The sequence below is a fragment of the Rhinolophus ferrumequinum genome, chromosome 7, assembly GCF_004115265.2.
Source record: "Rhinolophus ferrumequinum isolate MPI-CBG mRhiFer1 chromosome 7, mRhiFer1_v1.p, whole genome shotgun sequence".
Lineage (NCBI taxonomy): Eukaryota > Metazoa > Chordata > Mammalia > Chiroptera > Rhinolophidae > Rhinolophus > Rhinolophus ferrumequinum.
The window spans coordinates 49,567,733-49,581,741 of NC_046290.1; the positions used below are offsets into that span (position 1 = coordinate 49,567,733).

Genomic DNA, 14,009 nt, shown 5'->3' on the forward strand with positions numbered 1-14,009 from the left:
CAAGAAGAGATGTTAAGATCAGAGCCAGAATTCATTAATCTATTGGTACTAATCTCACCACAAGAAAAGACATAAAGTGCTTCAAGGGCATCACCGCCCAGGCCTAAAGGATTGAAATCAGTAATTCTCACACAATCACCTTGCCCGAGAATGCTAGTGAACTAAAAACACATTCCTGAAATGTTTAATTTCCTTTACCTCTCTAGGAAAAGCACCCAAATCTTCAAAATGATTCTTTCCCAAAGTATTTCTTCAAACAATGTAAAGCATTGTCTTCCAATCCTACGGGATTATTTAATCCAACCCAAAATTTCAGTAAGAGCTTTTCAATCTGTGGCCATTTAGTAACTTCTATGCCTCAAGGATAGGAGCTAAGATTAAAAGCTTTTTTTAAATGCAACTGGTACAATCTTTGGAAATATCACATTTTACAGCATAACCTGAACATTGGGAACAATACCTTTCAATATCCATCATGAGATTAAATTTTTAAAATTAGAAACTGGATTTATTTAAAAAGGCAAGTTTATAGATACTCAATTTTTTTTTTTTTTTTTTTTTTTTTTTTACCTCTTCATCCCACGTGAAATGATGAATAGAAATGTCGTTTGGTTTTTGACAGAGTTTTATTTCTTGTTGAGCGTCCAGCTGTGGAGACGGGTCCCAGAAGTTGCGTTCACAGGCCTGCACGGTCCAGTCCATGACATCCCAGACGATCAGCTCTCCAACATGGGAGCCCGTTACAAAACTCCAATCTAGGCAGAGTTCATATAGGTCTTATTATTGATCATTTTACCCAGCCTAAAGTAAAAAGGAATGGACTTCCCAGTAGCCACGCTCTATAAAACCATAATAATTAGAACAGTGAGGCACCTAAATGAGCCAAAAAGAAAGATTAATAGAACAGAAAGAGCAGAAATTGACTCAAGTTGACTTATTTAGTATATGATAATGACTGCATTTCAATTAGTGAACAAAGACATACCTCATGCTGGGATATTTGGTTAAGTGTTTGGGGAATACAAGAACCTTGCCTTGGATCAGACAGTTTAGAAAACCTACACTTCTGTGTGTCTCCTTGACTCTCACACTGCTACCACACTCACAACGCTTCTGACACCAGATGTAGGGGCCATTTTCCCACACCAAGCAATTCTGTGACACCAGCTAAGTGACCTACAATTTAACTCAATTCTCATACTATCTACCTGGAGACAGCATCAGATGCCACAGTTTAAGGGTTCTGTCCCACAAGACTTCCTCTCCCCTCACTTTAGATGACAACAGCAAGTCCGGGTTGTTACTTGTACTTCTGACCGATCAGCTAGAAATCAGAGGTTTTTACACCCTCTCCCTGGGTTTAGTGCATTTCCTGGAGCAGCTCACTGAACTGAGGGAAACAGCCTACTTAATGGTTACCAGTTTACTAAAAAAGAATGTGGTATGGGATGCAGGTGAACATCCAGATGGAGAAGATGCACATGGCACGGTATGTGGGAAGGGTTGTGGAGCTTCCATGCCCTCTCCGAGCACTGCCACACGTTCCCCAACCTGGAAGCTCTCGGAATCCCATACTGTTGGGATTTTTATGGAGCCTTCATCACGTAGACGTGATCAATTATTAACACCATTTCCAGCCCCTTTTCCATCTCTGGAGAATGGGGATTAGGGCTGAAAATTCCAAGCTTCTAATCACAGCTTGGTGTTTCTGGAGGACAGCCCCGACCCAAGAACCTACCAAGAGTGGCCTCATTAGAACAAAAGACACTGCTATTACTGAAAATTCCAAGGTATTTAGTACCGTGTCAGGAAGTATCACACCAAACATTAGAACAAAAGATGCTTCTGTGCTGTTACCACTTAGGAAATTATAAGAGTTTTAGGCACTCTGTGCCAGCAACTAGGGAGAGAGATATATAGATATGGATATAGATATATAGATATAGATACCAGGGGTGCCAAAAAATGTATACACATGACTTGTATTCATCTTTTGTTATCGGTATATGTTAAGTATTACAATTTTAATACAGGTTTTTTCCTTTCTTAAAATGTGTACACATTTTTTGGCACCACTGGTATATATATTTTCTGTTACTTTATTCAAATAAGTTTCAAAAAGATTAAAACATTAAAGATACTTAAAGGATTGAAGAAAATAAAAGGTGAATACTTTTTTATGAATATAAGTACTAAAACGCTCTAAAGGAGGCCGGGTGGGAATTGGGGAAATCTCAGAAAATACCTGCTTAGTGAAAAAAGTCATACATTTAAATGGCAAAAAGATGGAAAAAGTTTGCAACTTAGATGTCAAAATAGGTTTATTATGCTTGATACATAAGGAGTTCTTGGAAATCACTAAGAACAAGATAAATACTCCAGCAGAAAACATGGGCAAAAAAATCTGAACAGACAAAACAAGAAACACAAATGGTGAGTAAACATGTGAAAAGATGTGCAACTCCCTCAATAATCAAAGAAATCTAAAAGCAATGAGATACTACTTATTAATTTGAAATTGGGAAAGATTATAAAAAAGGAAAATACCCAAATGCTGACAAAAAGCATAGGGAATTAGCACACTCAGGCACTATGAATGTCCTAGTACAAATTGGGGCATAATCTCTTCAAATTTGGTAATCTGCATCAAAACCTTTAAAAAAAAATGCAAACCCACTGATTCAACAATTCTACCTCTAGGAATTTATTATCCTGAGGAAAGTATACATCAAAGACATACAAGGTTGTTATACATAACATTAAAAATCTGAAGATAACCTAAACATATAATTGGGGACTGTATAAATAATAAATAAGACATCCACAAAATGGAATAGCAATGCTGTTATTGAAAATTAAGTTGTAAAAATATTGATGTGGAAATATATTCACAACATACTGTTACAAAACAGTAAACCATATGTATATACATATGCACAAATACGTATGCCCAGAAAAACATCTAGAAGGATATGGGCCAGTGCTTAATACTATATAGTGGGACAATTTTAATTTTAACGTTTTTTATGTTTCTCACTATTTTCTCATTTTTCTACTCTGTATTTCTTGCACAATAACAAGTTTTTAAATCCTTTCAAGAAAATGAAATTAGTGGGCCAACTAAGACACCTTTCAAATTATATATTTAACAGAAAATATACAACTGCTTAGACTAAAAATCATCTTAAATAAATGTAATCTATTTTAATTTTTACTATTTAGAATAAGGTAGAATATAGAACAATGTAGCATGAGTCTAGAAAGCCAAGTTCTGATTTTGGCTCTGACTGTTACTAGCCATGTAGTCTTTAGAAAGTCATTTAACTCTTCTTTAATTTGGATTTCTCAAGCTCTAAATGAGAATGATTGTACAAACCAAATAAAATAATAAATGTTTAGACATTTTAAAAAGACATCAAATATTATCTTTGAGTCCTTCGTATTATTTTGAGCCACTAGTATTATTCCATATTAATGGTATTAAAACATCCAGTTACTTGTAATTTAGGAATACATAGATGAGTAATTATGATTTAATTATTCCATTTATCAAATAAACCAGCAAGACAGAAATTTGTAATCATTAGATGAATAATGACTTAGAAATAAAGAATTACCAGCAATCATACATGTAAATATTATTTTGTCTCGGTTCCAAGTCCAATGCCTATTGTTTATTAACAGACTACAGAATTTGCTTTTTAAGAAATAAGTTCATTTCTTACCTGTAGAGAGAAACAAGCTTCTAATTTTAATGGTGGGAAAGTTAAAGGAGTACCGTGTTTCCCTGAAAATAAGACCTAGCTGGACAATCAGCTTTAATGCGTCTTTTGGAGCAAAAATTCATATAAAAGCCGGTATTATATTTATTATATAAGACCCGGTCTTACATTTAGTAAAATAAGACCGGGTCTTATATCAATTTTCGCTCCAAAAGACACATTAGAGCTGACTGCCCAGCAAGGTCTTATCTTCGGGAAAACATGGTACTAGTCTTTCCATAACATTCTTTTCCATCCCTTTCCCTCCTCTCTCCAATTTCACTCAAACTACAACAGAACTAGAGAAATTAAGGAGTGGGGATTCTTCTTGACTCCAACTCTGCATGTGTCACCATAACCTTAATGCACCTACTGAGACCACACAGCTGCCAGCTCTGACTTAATCCCCCAAGTGTCTGTGACTCATCTATGCAACAGAAACAAAGTATTTGGTGCTCAGTTGGAATTTTTCACTAGAAACAAAATTCCTGGCATTCACCTAAGTCAGTGCAGTTTAGCCTATGTAAATTATTTATATTCCAAAATAGGTCATTCAAAATGTTTCACACCAAACCACCTCAATGATGTATTATATTGGATGGACTTTCATCCTAGGTAAGCATCAAAAGTCACTTAGTATGAAAATCTCACCTGGCATCTGCCTAGATCCGTCCCTCACAATTACTAACACTTTGTGATTACCATACCATACTGTCAGCACAAAACAAGAAAAGGAATAAAATAAAGAAGAAGCACCCAGAGCCTTTTGCCAGAAGAGATAACCAAGGTTATCTTGTATGTCTGTATGAGAAAACCTTCTGCCCAGGCATTCAGATCTCTTTGGCAAACCTACTATTGACTGTCCACCATTGATGGGAGTTCTGTCTACCATTCCAAGGTTGCCCTAGGGTCACCTCACTGAAAATCCACTTCCCCATGAGTTACAAATCCAGTAACTAGCCGCATTTTGTCACTGGAATTGATGGGACAAAGAAGGAGGGCTGAGAACTGTGCAACATAATCATTTCAGGATCGCCAATATCTGCATCAAGGCAGACAGGCCTATGTACCAATCAGACTGTCACAGTGTCATTTTCAAATCCTACCAGACTACCTGTCCGTATATGATTCCTATGTATCCTTTTGGCTTATTTAGTACCTGCAGTGTAATTTCACAGTCATGGTGTTTATAAAGTGAAAAGCACTAGGGCCTTTCTTTAGTTTTCACTAATTTTTTTTTTTTGCTTTAGCTTTCCATTTTCCTTCCCTTAAGCAGTTGGCAGAGAAATACACAAAGAAACCTTTCTTGGTGAAACTGTTGTGAGCTTCTCTACGTATCACACAGGGAAAGAAGTGCCATGAAGCTAAGGCTATCTCAGTAACATCCCACCACCGGTATGAAGGAACCCTGCGGGTCAATGGCACCACGGCTTGCCCGCTGAAGCGGCACAGCTGGGCCTGACCAGTGTAAGAGACCAGAACACAGTGTGCTTTCTCAGCCGCTCTGGGGCCTTGGAGCTTACGGCTCAGTATCAGTCTCCCGATCAGAACCTGCCTTTTGTTCTGCCATCCATGGCTAGAGGAAAAAGAGCCCCCAGAAAAAAATAAAGGGGTGCTCCCAACATTGTGACGTCTATCACCATAGACACTTCTAATCCTTAGAAAGACTGCAGCTGGGCTGGACAAGAAGATGGCTGTTAGGGAGGATTTGGGAACTGGGAGGGACATTCTCACCGATGCACCTAATGATGGCATACAAATGACTGAAAGGCATACAGACAGACTCTATGCCCTTCGCTCCCTTTGCCTCATGTCTAAGAGCCAACCCAGGTCTCCGATCAGGGCTCCAGCCCAGTCCTCCCACTACATCACATTCAAAGCATCCTTCCAGGACCCTCTTAGAGCCAAACTGAAGCCACCCAGGAATCCTCTCACCTGACCTCGGAACACAGATCACCCAGAAGAGCTCTGATGATAGAAGACGTCACTTTATTTGACAGTGAACTGGCTAAGTCTCAGGATTTGTGGTGTGGAATCCTATCCTGTCATCTGGTGTCAGATTTAGCTCACAGGAGACACGAATTAAACTCAGTATGAAGCCAAATAGGATGTCTGGCATGTCAAAACTCACAGCCAGGAGGAAGGGCAGATAGACCCATTTTTTTGTAGACCTTTACCTTTGTTTGGTTTATTTTCTGAGTCTTCAATCACGAACACAGTTGGCTTGGATCCTGCTCATTCGACTGTAAGTGTGTAACTCGCTATATACTCATACTATCGTACTGTGTGGTCTATAGAAGAGGAACTAGCCAGAACCATTTGCCAAAAATGCCACAATGCACTTAAGCATTCCTATTTACAGCTTATGACAATGATCCCACAGAGCCTGAGATAATGCTATTCTCTTCCATCATCTCTTCTCTCTGCTTCACTCTATTCTCTTTGTGCCTAAATCTTCTCTAACAAATCTATGAAACTGGCTTGAACCTCACAGTATAAAACTGCCAATCCCTACTAATCTAAGCTTCATTTTAACAATGACAATTCTAGAAATCCTAGAACAAAAGCAGACTGAAATTCATAACAGGCTGTTAACAACCACAAAATTTTACACAATGTAAACATGTACACAGTGAGCTTACCATTGATCTTAGCCAAGGAGAGAATATTATCCTGGTGCTCAAGGAGACGCTTAACCTCAACAATATCCCATTCCAGCGAGTCTTCTGTGGGTGCTACCAACCTGAAAATAACTAAATGGAAAGACAGATATAATTTTATTTAAATGGATAAAGAAGATAAAATTCTATCCCTGCTCAGAAAGCCAGCATTTCGTTAAGTTAGAAATGTCTAAAACATTGAAAACCCATCTCTAAGAGAGCCTTACTAATACTACCTTAAAATATTTGTTTCAAACACCTGAAATGTTTGAAATGATCGACTAAAATCCCAAGTGAGTGTGTCCTTAGAACTCTGTTCCTTCATTAAAACTTCTAACCCCACCACCACCCATGAAGCCTCACCTTTTCTAGGGCTCCAGTGCATGTCTGACTGTCCTGCCTCACTTTCTCCCCGGCCAGTTGACTGGTCCACAACGTTGAACCATCTCCACCATCAGTTTTCTCTATTCATATTCCCAGGTCAGTAAATATTGCTAAAAATAAGCTACAAATTTATGTTTAACTTCAATTCAGTGAAGACTTCAGCAGCTGCTTTTATTTTTTTTTAAACTTTTCTTGATACCTAGGCTCATACCATTAAATTATAAATTCTCTGAACAGAATATACCTTATGATTTTTGTGTACCATACAGTTATTTTGACTACAGTAGATGTTAAATGTGTTGTTTACTCATTATCTGACTTTAATAAATAGCTTTATTTAAACTAACATAAATCCTAACTTTAATCAATACAACAAACCCAAAACCAAATCAACAGAAGGGACTCTATCAACAAACATTTACTAAACATCTACTATGTTCCAAGAAATTAGATACAAACGTGAATAAGGCCCAGTCATTACCCGGAAACACTCACAGTCTAGAGTGGTAGTGAGACTTATAAACACGCTTATTATAGTTGATATATTAAGTACTGTAATAAGCCACTCTCCTAAGTGCTGTGGATGCGCAGATCAGGGTGACTAATATCTGAGAAATGGGAAGGTCTCAGGGATCATATCCTTTCCAAGGTGGTGGCTCATTACTAAAGTCTCTCTTCTTTCTCACATTCCTCTCTGGAAAATAGGTCATGCCACATTTCATTCTATGTCTCTGGACAATTTTTACGAACAGACAATATTTTAGCACAGTTATTTAATCCTGATAGTCATTTACGTTCAAACTGTGGCTGTCAGAAGAATGGCTTTCAGTCAATACAAAGGGAACTCTTCCTGAGACTTGTCAAAGTTGTGTTGAATCTACTTTGGTTGGAATACTACCAAAGGTCTTGAGATTGATTGTGCAATAAAAAGCAGTGTATTGTTTAGTCAAACTAACAGAAATAATACTGACAAGAAAGAAACCTACAAAATGGGTTTCTATAAAGAACTACCACCAAGTACTAAAGATAATGTGACACTATTCAATCAGCCCACAAATATGGCCTCTACTGACAAGTATTCACAGGGTCACCTATGTAAGAATTTCAAGACAATTTCAAGAACAAATATGAATTAAATCAGAGAACAAAGCAGCAGCAATAATCAATTCTAAAAAAGAAAGTAAACAAAAAGGTCCTGGACTTCTGAACTAGAATGAGGTCTCACCGCGGACAGCCTAGCTTAGCTAGTAAAGCCCCAAAGTCACCGTAGCTCGTGCACACAGAAATTGTATTTCCTGTTGAAAGGAACCCACACATAGAAAAAGAGAAATTGGAATGCAACATTTAAAACCAAGGATGTGGGCACAAACTAGGTCATGGAAACAGACAACAAACTCCATTTACTCGAATGAAATTTATTTTTACATAAGGAAAAATGGTAATATATATCTGTTTTATGATAAAACTAAGGAAAATGCAGAACCCCATTTTTAAGATTATGTATTTTTTATAAATTGTTTTCTGAATAAAACCAACGTTCATGTCTTCCTTTTTTCAATGAATTCACTAATTCATCCATTCAATAAAAATCTCTTATCTGTTAGCAGAAAGATGAATGAGAAAGTTCCAGTTGCCAAGGAGCTCACATTCTGAAGGGAAGAGCAAGGAGAGAACAAAACACAAACAGAAGTCATGTTTTAAAGTAGTAAGTGAAATGACAGATGCAGTACTATGAGAACATAGTGGAAAACCTTCTGGGAGGGGAGGCATTAGGTAAGCAAAAACAGAGATGCTGGAGCTGAGCTCTTAAAAAGTAGGAATCAGGGCCATCCAAGAGGACGATGAGTAGGACAGCCAGCCTGACACAGAGTGACAGCAGGAATCAAGCACGAAGATGAGACACACCCAGAGAGCGGAATCCCAGGCAATTCAGTATCGACAGTAAGTGATCCAGGACTCAAAGGAGGCAGGAGGAAGATGACGGAGGGCCTGATGTGATACACTGAAAAGTCTGGGCTGGTGGTGAACTTACACTGGCCCTCTAGGGCAAAAATTTCATTCCTCTGAGGCAAAAATGAGAAAACATAAGGAACACATAAAAGTAAATATATTCAATTTAAAGTCCTATTCTTTTTTTTTTTGAGATCGCATTCTTCATACTCTGTTGTTAAAAAAGTAATTTTTACAACTTGTTTGATTTTTTTGTTTTTGTTATCAGTGTTACTAAACAAAATAAAAATGTGGCAACTCTATGTTGATCTTTCAAAACTTGAAGTTTTGTACTAGTCAGATTTTTTGAGTCTATAAATGACTGCTGTAGGCAATACGAAGCCACTGGAGCTTTTAAGCAGGGGAGTAGTCTACATTTTAGATAGATCCCTCTAACATCTACTGAAGAATGTGTCTGGGATGCACTAAAACTAAAAGAAGGGGAGGCATTCGAGAGGCACTAAAGTAGAGGAAGAAAGCTAAGTTAGGAGACTTACCGCAATATTCCAGGCAAGAAAGGAGGTAAGAGCCCGAATAGAGCAACAGTAGTGAGGTGGGAAGAAGTGGATCAATTTAGAGCAGCAGTCCTCATGAGTATGGTCCTCAGACAAGCAACCTCAGCACTACGTGGAAACCTGTCAGAAATGCAGAGCTCAGGCCCCACTCCAGACCTGCTGAATTAGAACCTCGGAGGGTAAGGCCCAATAATTTGTGTTTAACAAGCCTTTCAGGTGATTCTAATACACACTAAAGTCTGAAAACCACTGAGTTAGAGTAAAACCAGAAAAACACAAAGTGATTCATCAAGAGAAGGCAGGGAAACGCTAAGCTCAATGGAGAACATGGGAAAGCTGAATTTCTGCAAGGAAGGAAAAAGAAAAAAGTAAAGACAAAATTACAGTATCTTTAGAAACTACTCTGTGAAAAGAAAGGATAAGCACAGGGTCTAGAAAATTACGTCTCAGACATGACACACAGAAAGGTCAGTTGAAGAAAGAAAGCTTCACAGCACAGCAGTGACGCCTGCAGACAGCAGTCAATAAATAAATGCTGAACAGGAAGCTCATGTCTCACTGGCATTTGCAAACATGCCAACTGACGGTCACAGCAAATCTCAGGGATGGTCCCTGGAAGTGTCACATGCCAAATGCCCTATGGGCTACATTAGGAAAATCCTTCAAGAAAAAAAGCAGCTTTTAAGAAGCATGCGTACTCTATCAATTCTTGGCATCCAAACTTCACTCATAAGGCAGTGAGCACAAAAGGCTTTCTTTACAGTGGGCTCCCTGGCAGCAAATGAGTTAGCCAACAGTCAACAGCTACGAAAGCAGCCCTCAAATAGCACGTCCATACTCAATTAATACATGTACCAAATTCCTTTTGCTACCTGTCCCTCTGCTATCCCACTACTCTGAGGGAAATGGCATAAACTCCCCCCAAGAAAATGGGCCCATTCTGGCTTCCTGAGGCAAAGACTCCACATGCCCTGCCTTAGTGAATTCCCGAAATAATCCTTCTCCAGCCCTCCCAACTCAAGTTTTTAGTTCCCAGAATATTAGTTCCCAGAATATTGTTTCATGTGGTTAAAATTTTTGCTAAATAAGTATACGAGTACAAATCAGCAACAAAAGAAGACTGTGGAATATAAATGGCTGTCTCTGGTATAAGAAAAGTGGGGTTACCTTGCCCCACTTGACTATGTTAGACCAAGTATAGAACAAAAACTGACCCAACATCTTAAAAAGGTCTAAGTCTTCATATCACCTCAACAATCCCAGGAGACCAATACTGGGGCAGGGGCAGATGTTCCTTAAATAAAATACTAGTCTTTCCAAAATGTATATACAAGTCTAGTGTAAAATTTAAAAAAAAAAAGAAATAAAAGAGAAAAAGAGTCATACTCACTCAGTTCTTTGCCGACTGCTGCCACAACACAGTTCTTAGGTATTTCAATCAAAGCACTGATCCCTTCAAAAATATATAAAACAAAGGTCAAATTACTTTCTTCATGGATTACATCAAAAACAAAAACATTCTCAATTTTATGTCAGTCATTTCCCATAAAGGGAACAGTAACAATAAAGCACACACAATTTGCTATATCACACTTCCTTGCTTGCTTACACACGGAAAATTACTTTGTGAAAAGTAGGAGAGACCTTTGAAAGACATTATTGATTTATTAAGGGTAGGGTATACTCTTTGAACATTTGTACTATTGTGGTGAACTTATTTACCAAGGATCCCTTAAGATAATCACCATCACCATTTACAAGATGGCTAGCTCAAATAAGATGTAAAACTGGCATTTTCCTGAATGCAAATTTTAAGAATCCTGAGTGGACTCCCTGGCAGTAAAGGAGTTAGACAACAGCCAACAGCTACGAAAGTGCCTTGAAATAGCATGTTTATAATCAATTAATACATTTACAAAATTCTTTGTATTATTGGAATCAGATTCAATTTATTTCACCAGATTTCAGATATTTATTTAAATATAAAGTTCTGAGAATCTTTTTATAGCTGAATCATGAAATGATTTAAGGGCAACCATAACTTCTGTAACGTGTTACAATTATTACTTTTGTCAATAAGAATTGAAAGAATTGATATATTAGATTCAGAACCACATGTGTAGGCAAAACACCTGTTCATTAAATTTTTCAATTATGAAATATGTGTTACGTATATACATATATATGTAATTTGTAACATATGCAAATTTTGAAAATATTCTACTTGCTTGCTTTACCTTCCCACCCATCAAAGGATTAACACTCTTGTAATTTGGGGAGCAATTCTCTCCAAAATCTTCTCCCCACATAGAGTTGTTTTAACAGTATGTTTTGTATTTTCCCAAGTTCAAAGAGGAAGAGGAGATAGCAGAGGAGGAGAAAGGGGAGGAGTAGGCAGTTCAGGATAAAAAAGTGAAGGAGACAGGAGAGCCAAGCGGGTGCCAGGGGGGTGGTGTAGAAAGAAGAGAATTCCAGATGCAGAAAATAGCTTGTTAAAAAATGTTTATCAAATTATTTGTGAAGTAAAAATAATGGAAACTCAATAATCCAGAAGTAGCAACTTATACACAGAACCACAGAACATATTATTGGAAAGGTTAAGGCTCTTTCCGTTGCATCACACTAAGATTATCTTTGTTTATTTCCAAATACAGAATAACTGTCCCTAAAAGCCCTGGTAGGCCATAAATCAAGCAAAGCTTATGAAAGGCGCGTGATGAGATAAAGGTCTAATAGCAAGTACTGCTAACTACCAGGCACCCTGTAATTTGAAAAACCCAAATCACGAAAAGCTCACCAATGGTAATATACGTAGCCTTTTCAAAGCTTTCCAATAGATTCTCTCAAAGGATTCTATCTCTTGAGACACTGATAAACAGAGCAATACTGTGACTACTTAATGTACGTACTCAAAGATAACTTGCAAAAGAAAGATTGCAATAGGTGGTTCTTTTCATTAATATACAAAAGATCCTTTTTAGCCCTGATTTCAGTATTTCTCAACATAGTTAGGCATTCCTCATTTTATTTTTATTTTTTATTTTTTTAATAAATTTTTTTATTGGCGAATATTGGGGAACAGTGCTCCAGGGTCCATCAGCTCCAAGTCGTCCTTCAATCTAGTTGTAGAGGCACAGCTCAGCTCCAAGTCCAGTCACCGTTTTCAATCTTTAGTTGCAGGGGGCGCAGCCCACCATCCCATGTGGGAATCGAACCGGCAACCTGTTGTTGAGAGCTCGCGCTCTAACCAACTGAGCCATCCGGCTGCCCCTCCAGAAGCTCAGCTGCAGCTCGTTGTCTTCAATCTAGTTGTGGAGGGCGCAGCTCACTGGGCCATGTGGGAATAGAACTGGCAACTTTGCTGTTGAGAGCTCGTGCTCTAACCAACTGAGAAATCGAGGCGGCTGCCCCGGCATTCCTCATTTTATTGTACTTCACTTTACTGCACTTCAGATGTTGTTTTTCACAGATTGAAGGTTTGTGGCAACCCTGCAGTGAGCAAGTCCATCAGCACCATTTTTCCAATAACATTTGCTCACTATGTGTCTCTGTGTCACATTTTGGTAATTCTCACAATATTTCAATCTTTTTCATTATTATTATATTTGTTATGATGATCTGTGATCAGTGATATTTGATGTTACTATTGTAATTGTTTTGGGGTGCCATGAACTGTGCCCATATAAGATGGCGAACTTAATCCATAAATGTTATGTGTGTTCTGATTGCACCACCAAATGGCTGTTCCCTCTCTTCCTCCCTCCTCCCTCTCCTCGGGCCTCCCTATTCCCTAAGACATAATATCGAAATTAGGTCAACTAATTCCCTCCAATTGACACTAAGTGTTCAAGTGAAAGGAAGAGATGCACATCTCTCTTTACGTTAGAAATTAAGCTTAGTGAGGAAGGCTTATCAAAAGATGGAGGTGAGCCAAAAGCTAGGCCTCTTGCACCAAAAATTAGCCAAATTGTGAATGCAAAGGAAAAGTTCTTGAAGAAAACTACAAATTCAATTCCACTAAACACACAAATGATTTAAAAAAAAAAAAAAAAGCAAAACAGCCTTATTGCTTATGGACAAAGTTTTAGTGGTCTGGATAGAAGATCAAAGCAGCCACAAAGAAAAAAGAAGTTTAAAAGAAGTTATCGCCATGACATAAAAGTGCAAGGTGAAGCAGCAAGTGCTGATAGAAGCTGCAACAAGTTATCCAGAAGATCCAGCTAAGATAATTAATGACGGCGGCTGCACTAAACAACAGATTAGCAATGTAGATGGAACAGCCTTCTATTGGAAGATGCGATCCAGGACATTCATAGCTAGAGAGGAGAAGTCAATGTCTGGGTTCAAAGCTTCAAAGGACAGGCTGACTCTCTTGTTTAAGGCTAATGAAGCTGGTGACTTTAAGTTGAAGCTAATGTTCATTTACCATTTCAAAAATTCTAGGGCTCTTAAAAATTACACAAAATCTACTCTGCCTGTGCTCTATAAATGGAACAACAGAGCCTGGATTACAGCACATCTGTTTAAAACATGCTTTTAAGCTCACTGTTGAGAACTACTGCTCAGGAAAAAAAAAGACTCCTTTCAAAATATTACTGCTCATTGACAATACACCTAGTAACCAAGAGCTCTGATGGAGATGTATAACGAGACTGTTGTTTTCATGCCTGCTAACATAACATCCATTGTGCAGCCCCTGG

General features: G+C 38.1%; 1 protein-coding gene across 1 annotated transcript in view; it reads right to left on the bottom strand.

Annotated features, from left to right (window-relative positions):
* Positions 1–14,009, bottom strand: part of WDR41 (WD repeat domain 41) — a 46,447-nt gene that overhangs the window by 10,379 nt on the left and 22,059 nt on the right. Inside the window, exons 7-9 of the mRNA XM_033110237.1 lie at positions 10,700–10,762; positions 6,404–6,514; positions 571–755 (exon numbers count right to left, since the gene is read on the bottom strand). Of these exons, the coding sequence (XP_032966128.1) occupies positions 571–755; positions 6,404–6,514; positions 10,700–10,762 (359 nt within the window). The remainder of the gene's footprint in view (positions 1–570; positions 756–6,403; positions 6,515–10,699; positions 10,763–14,009) is intronic.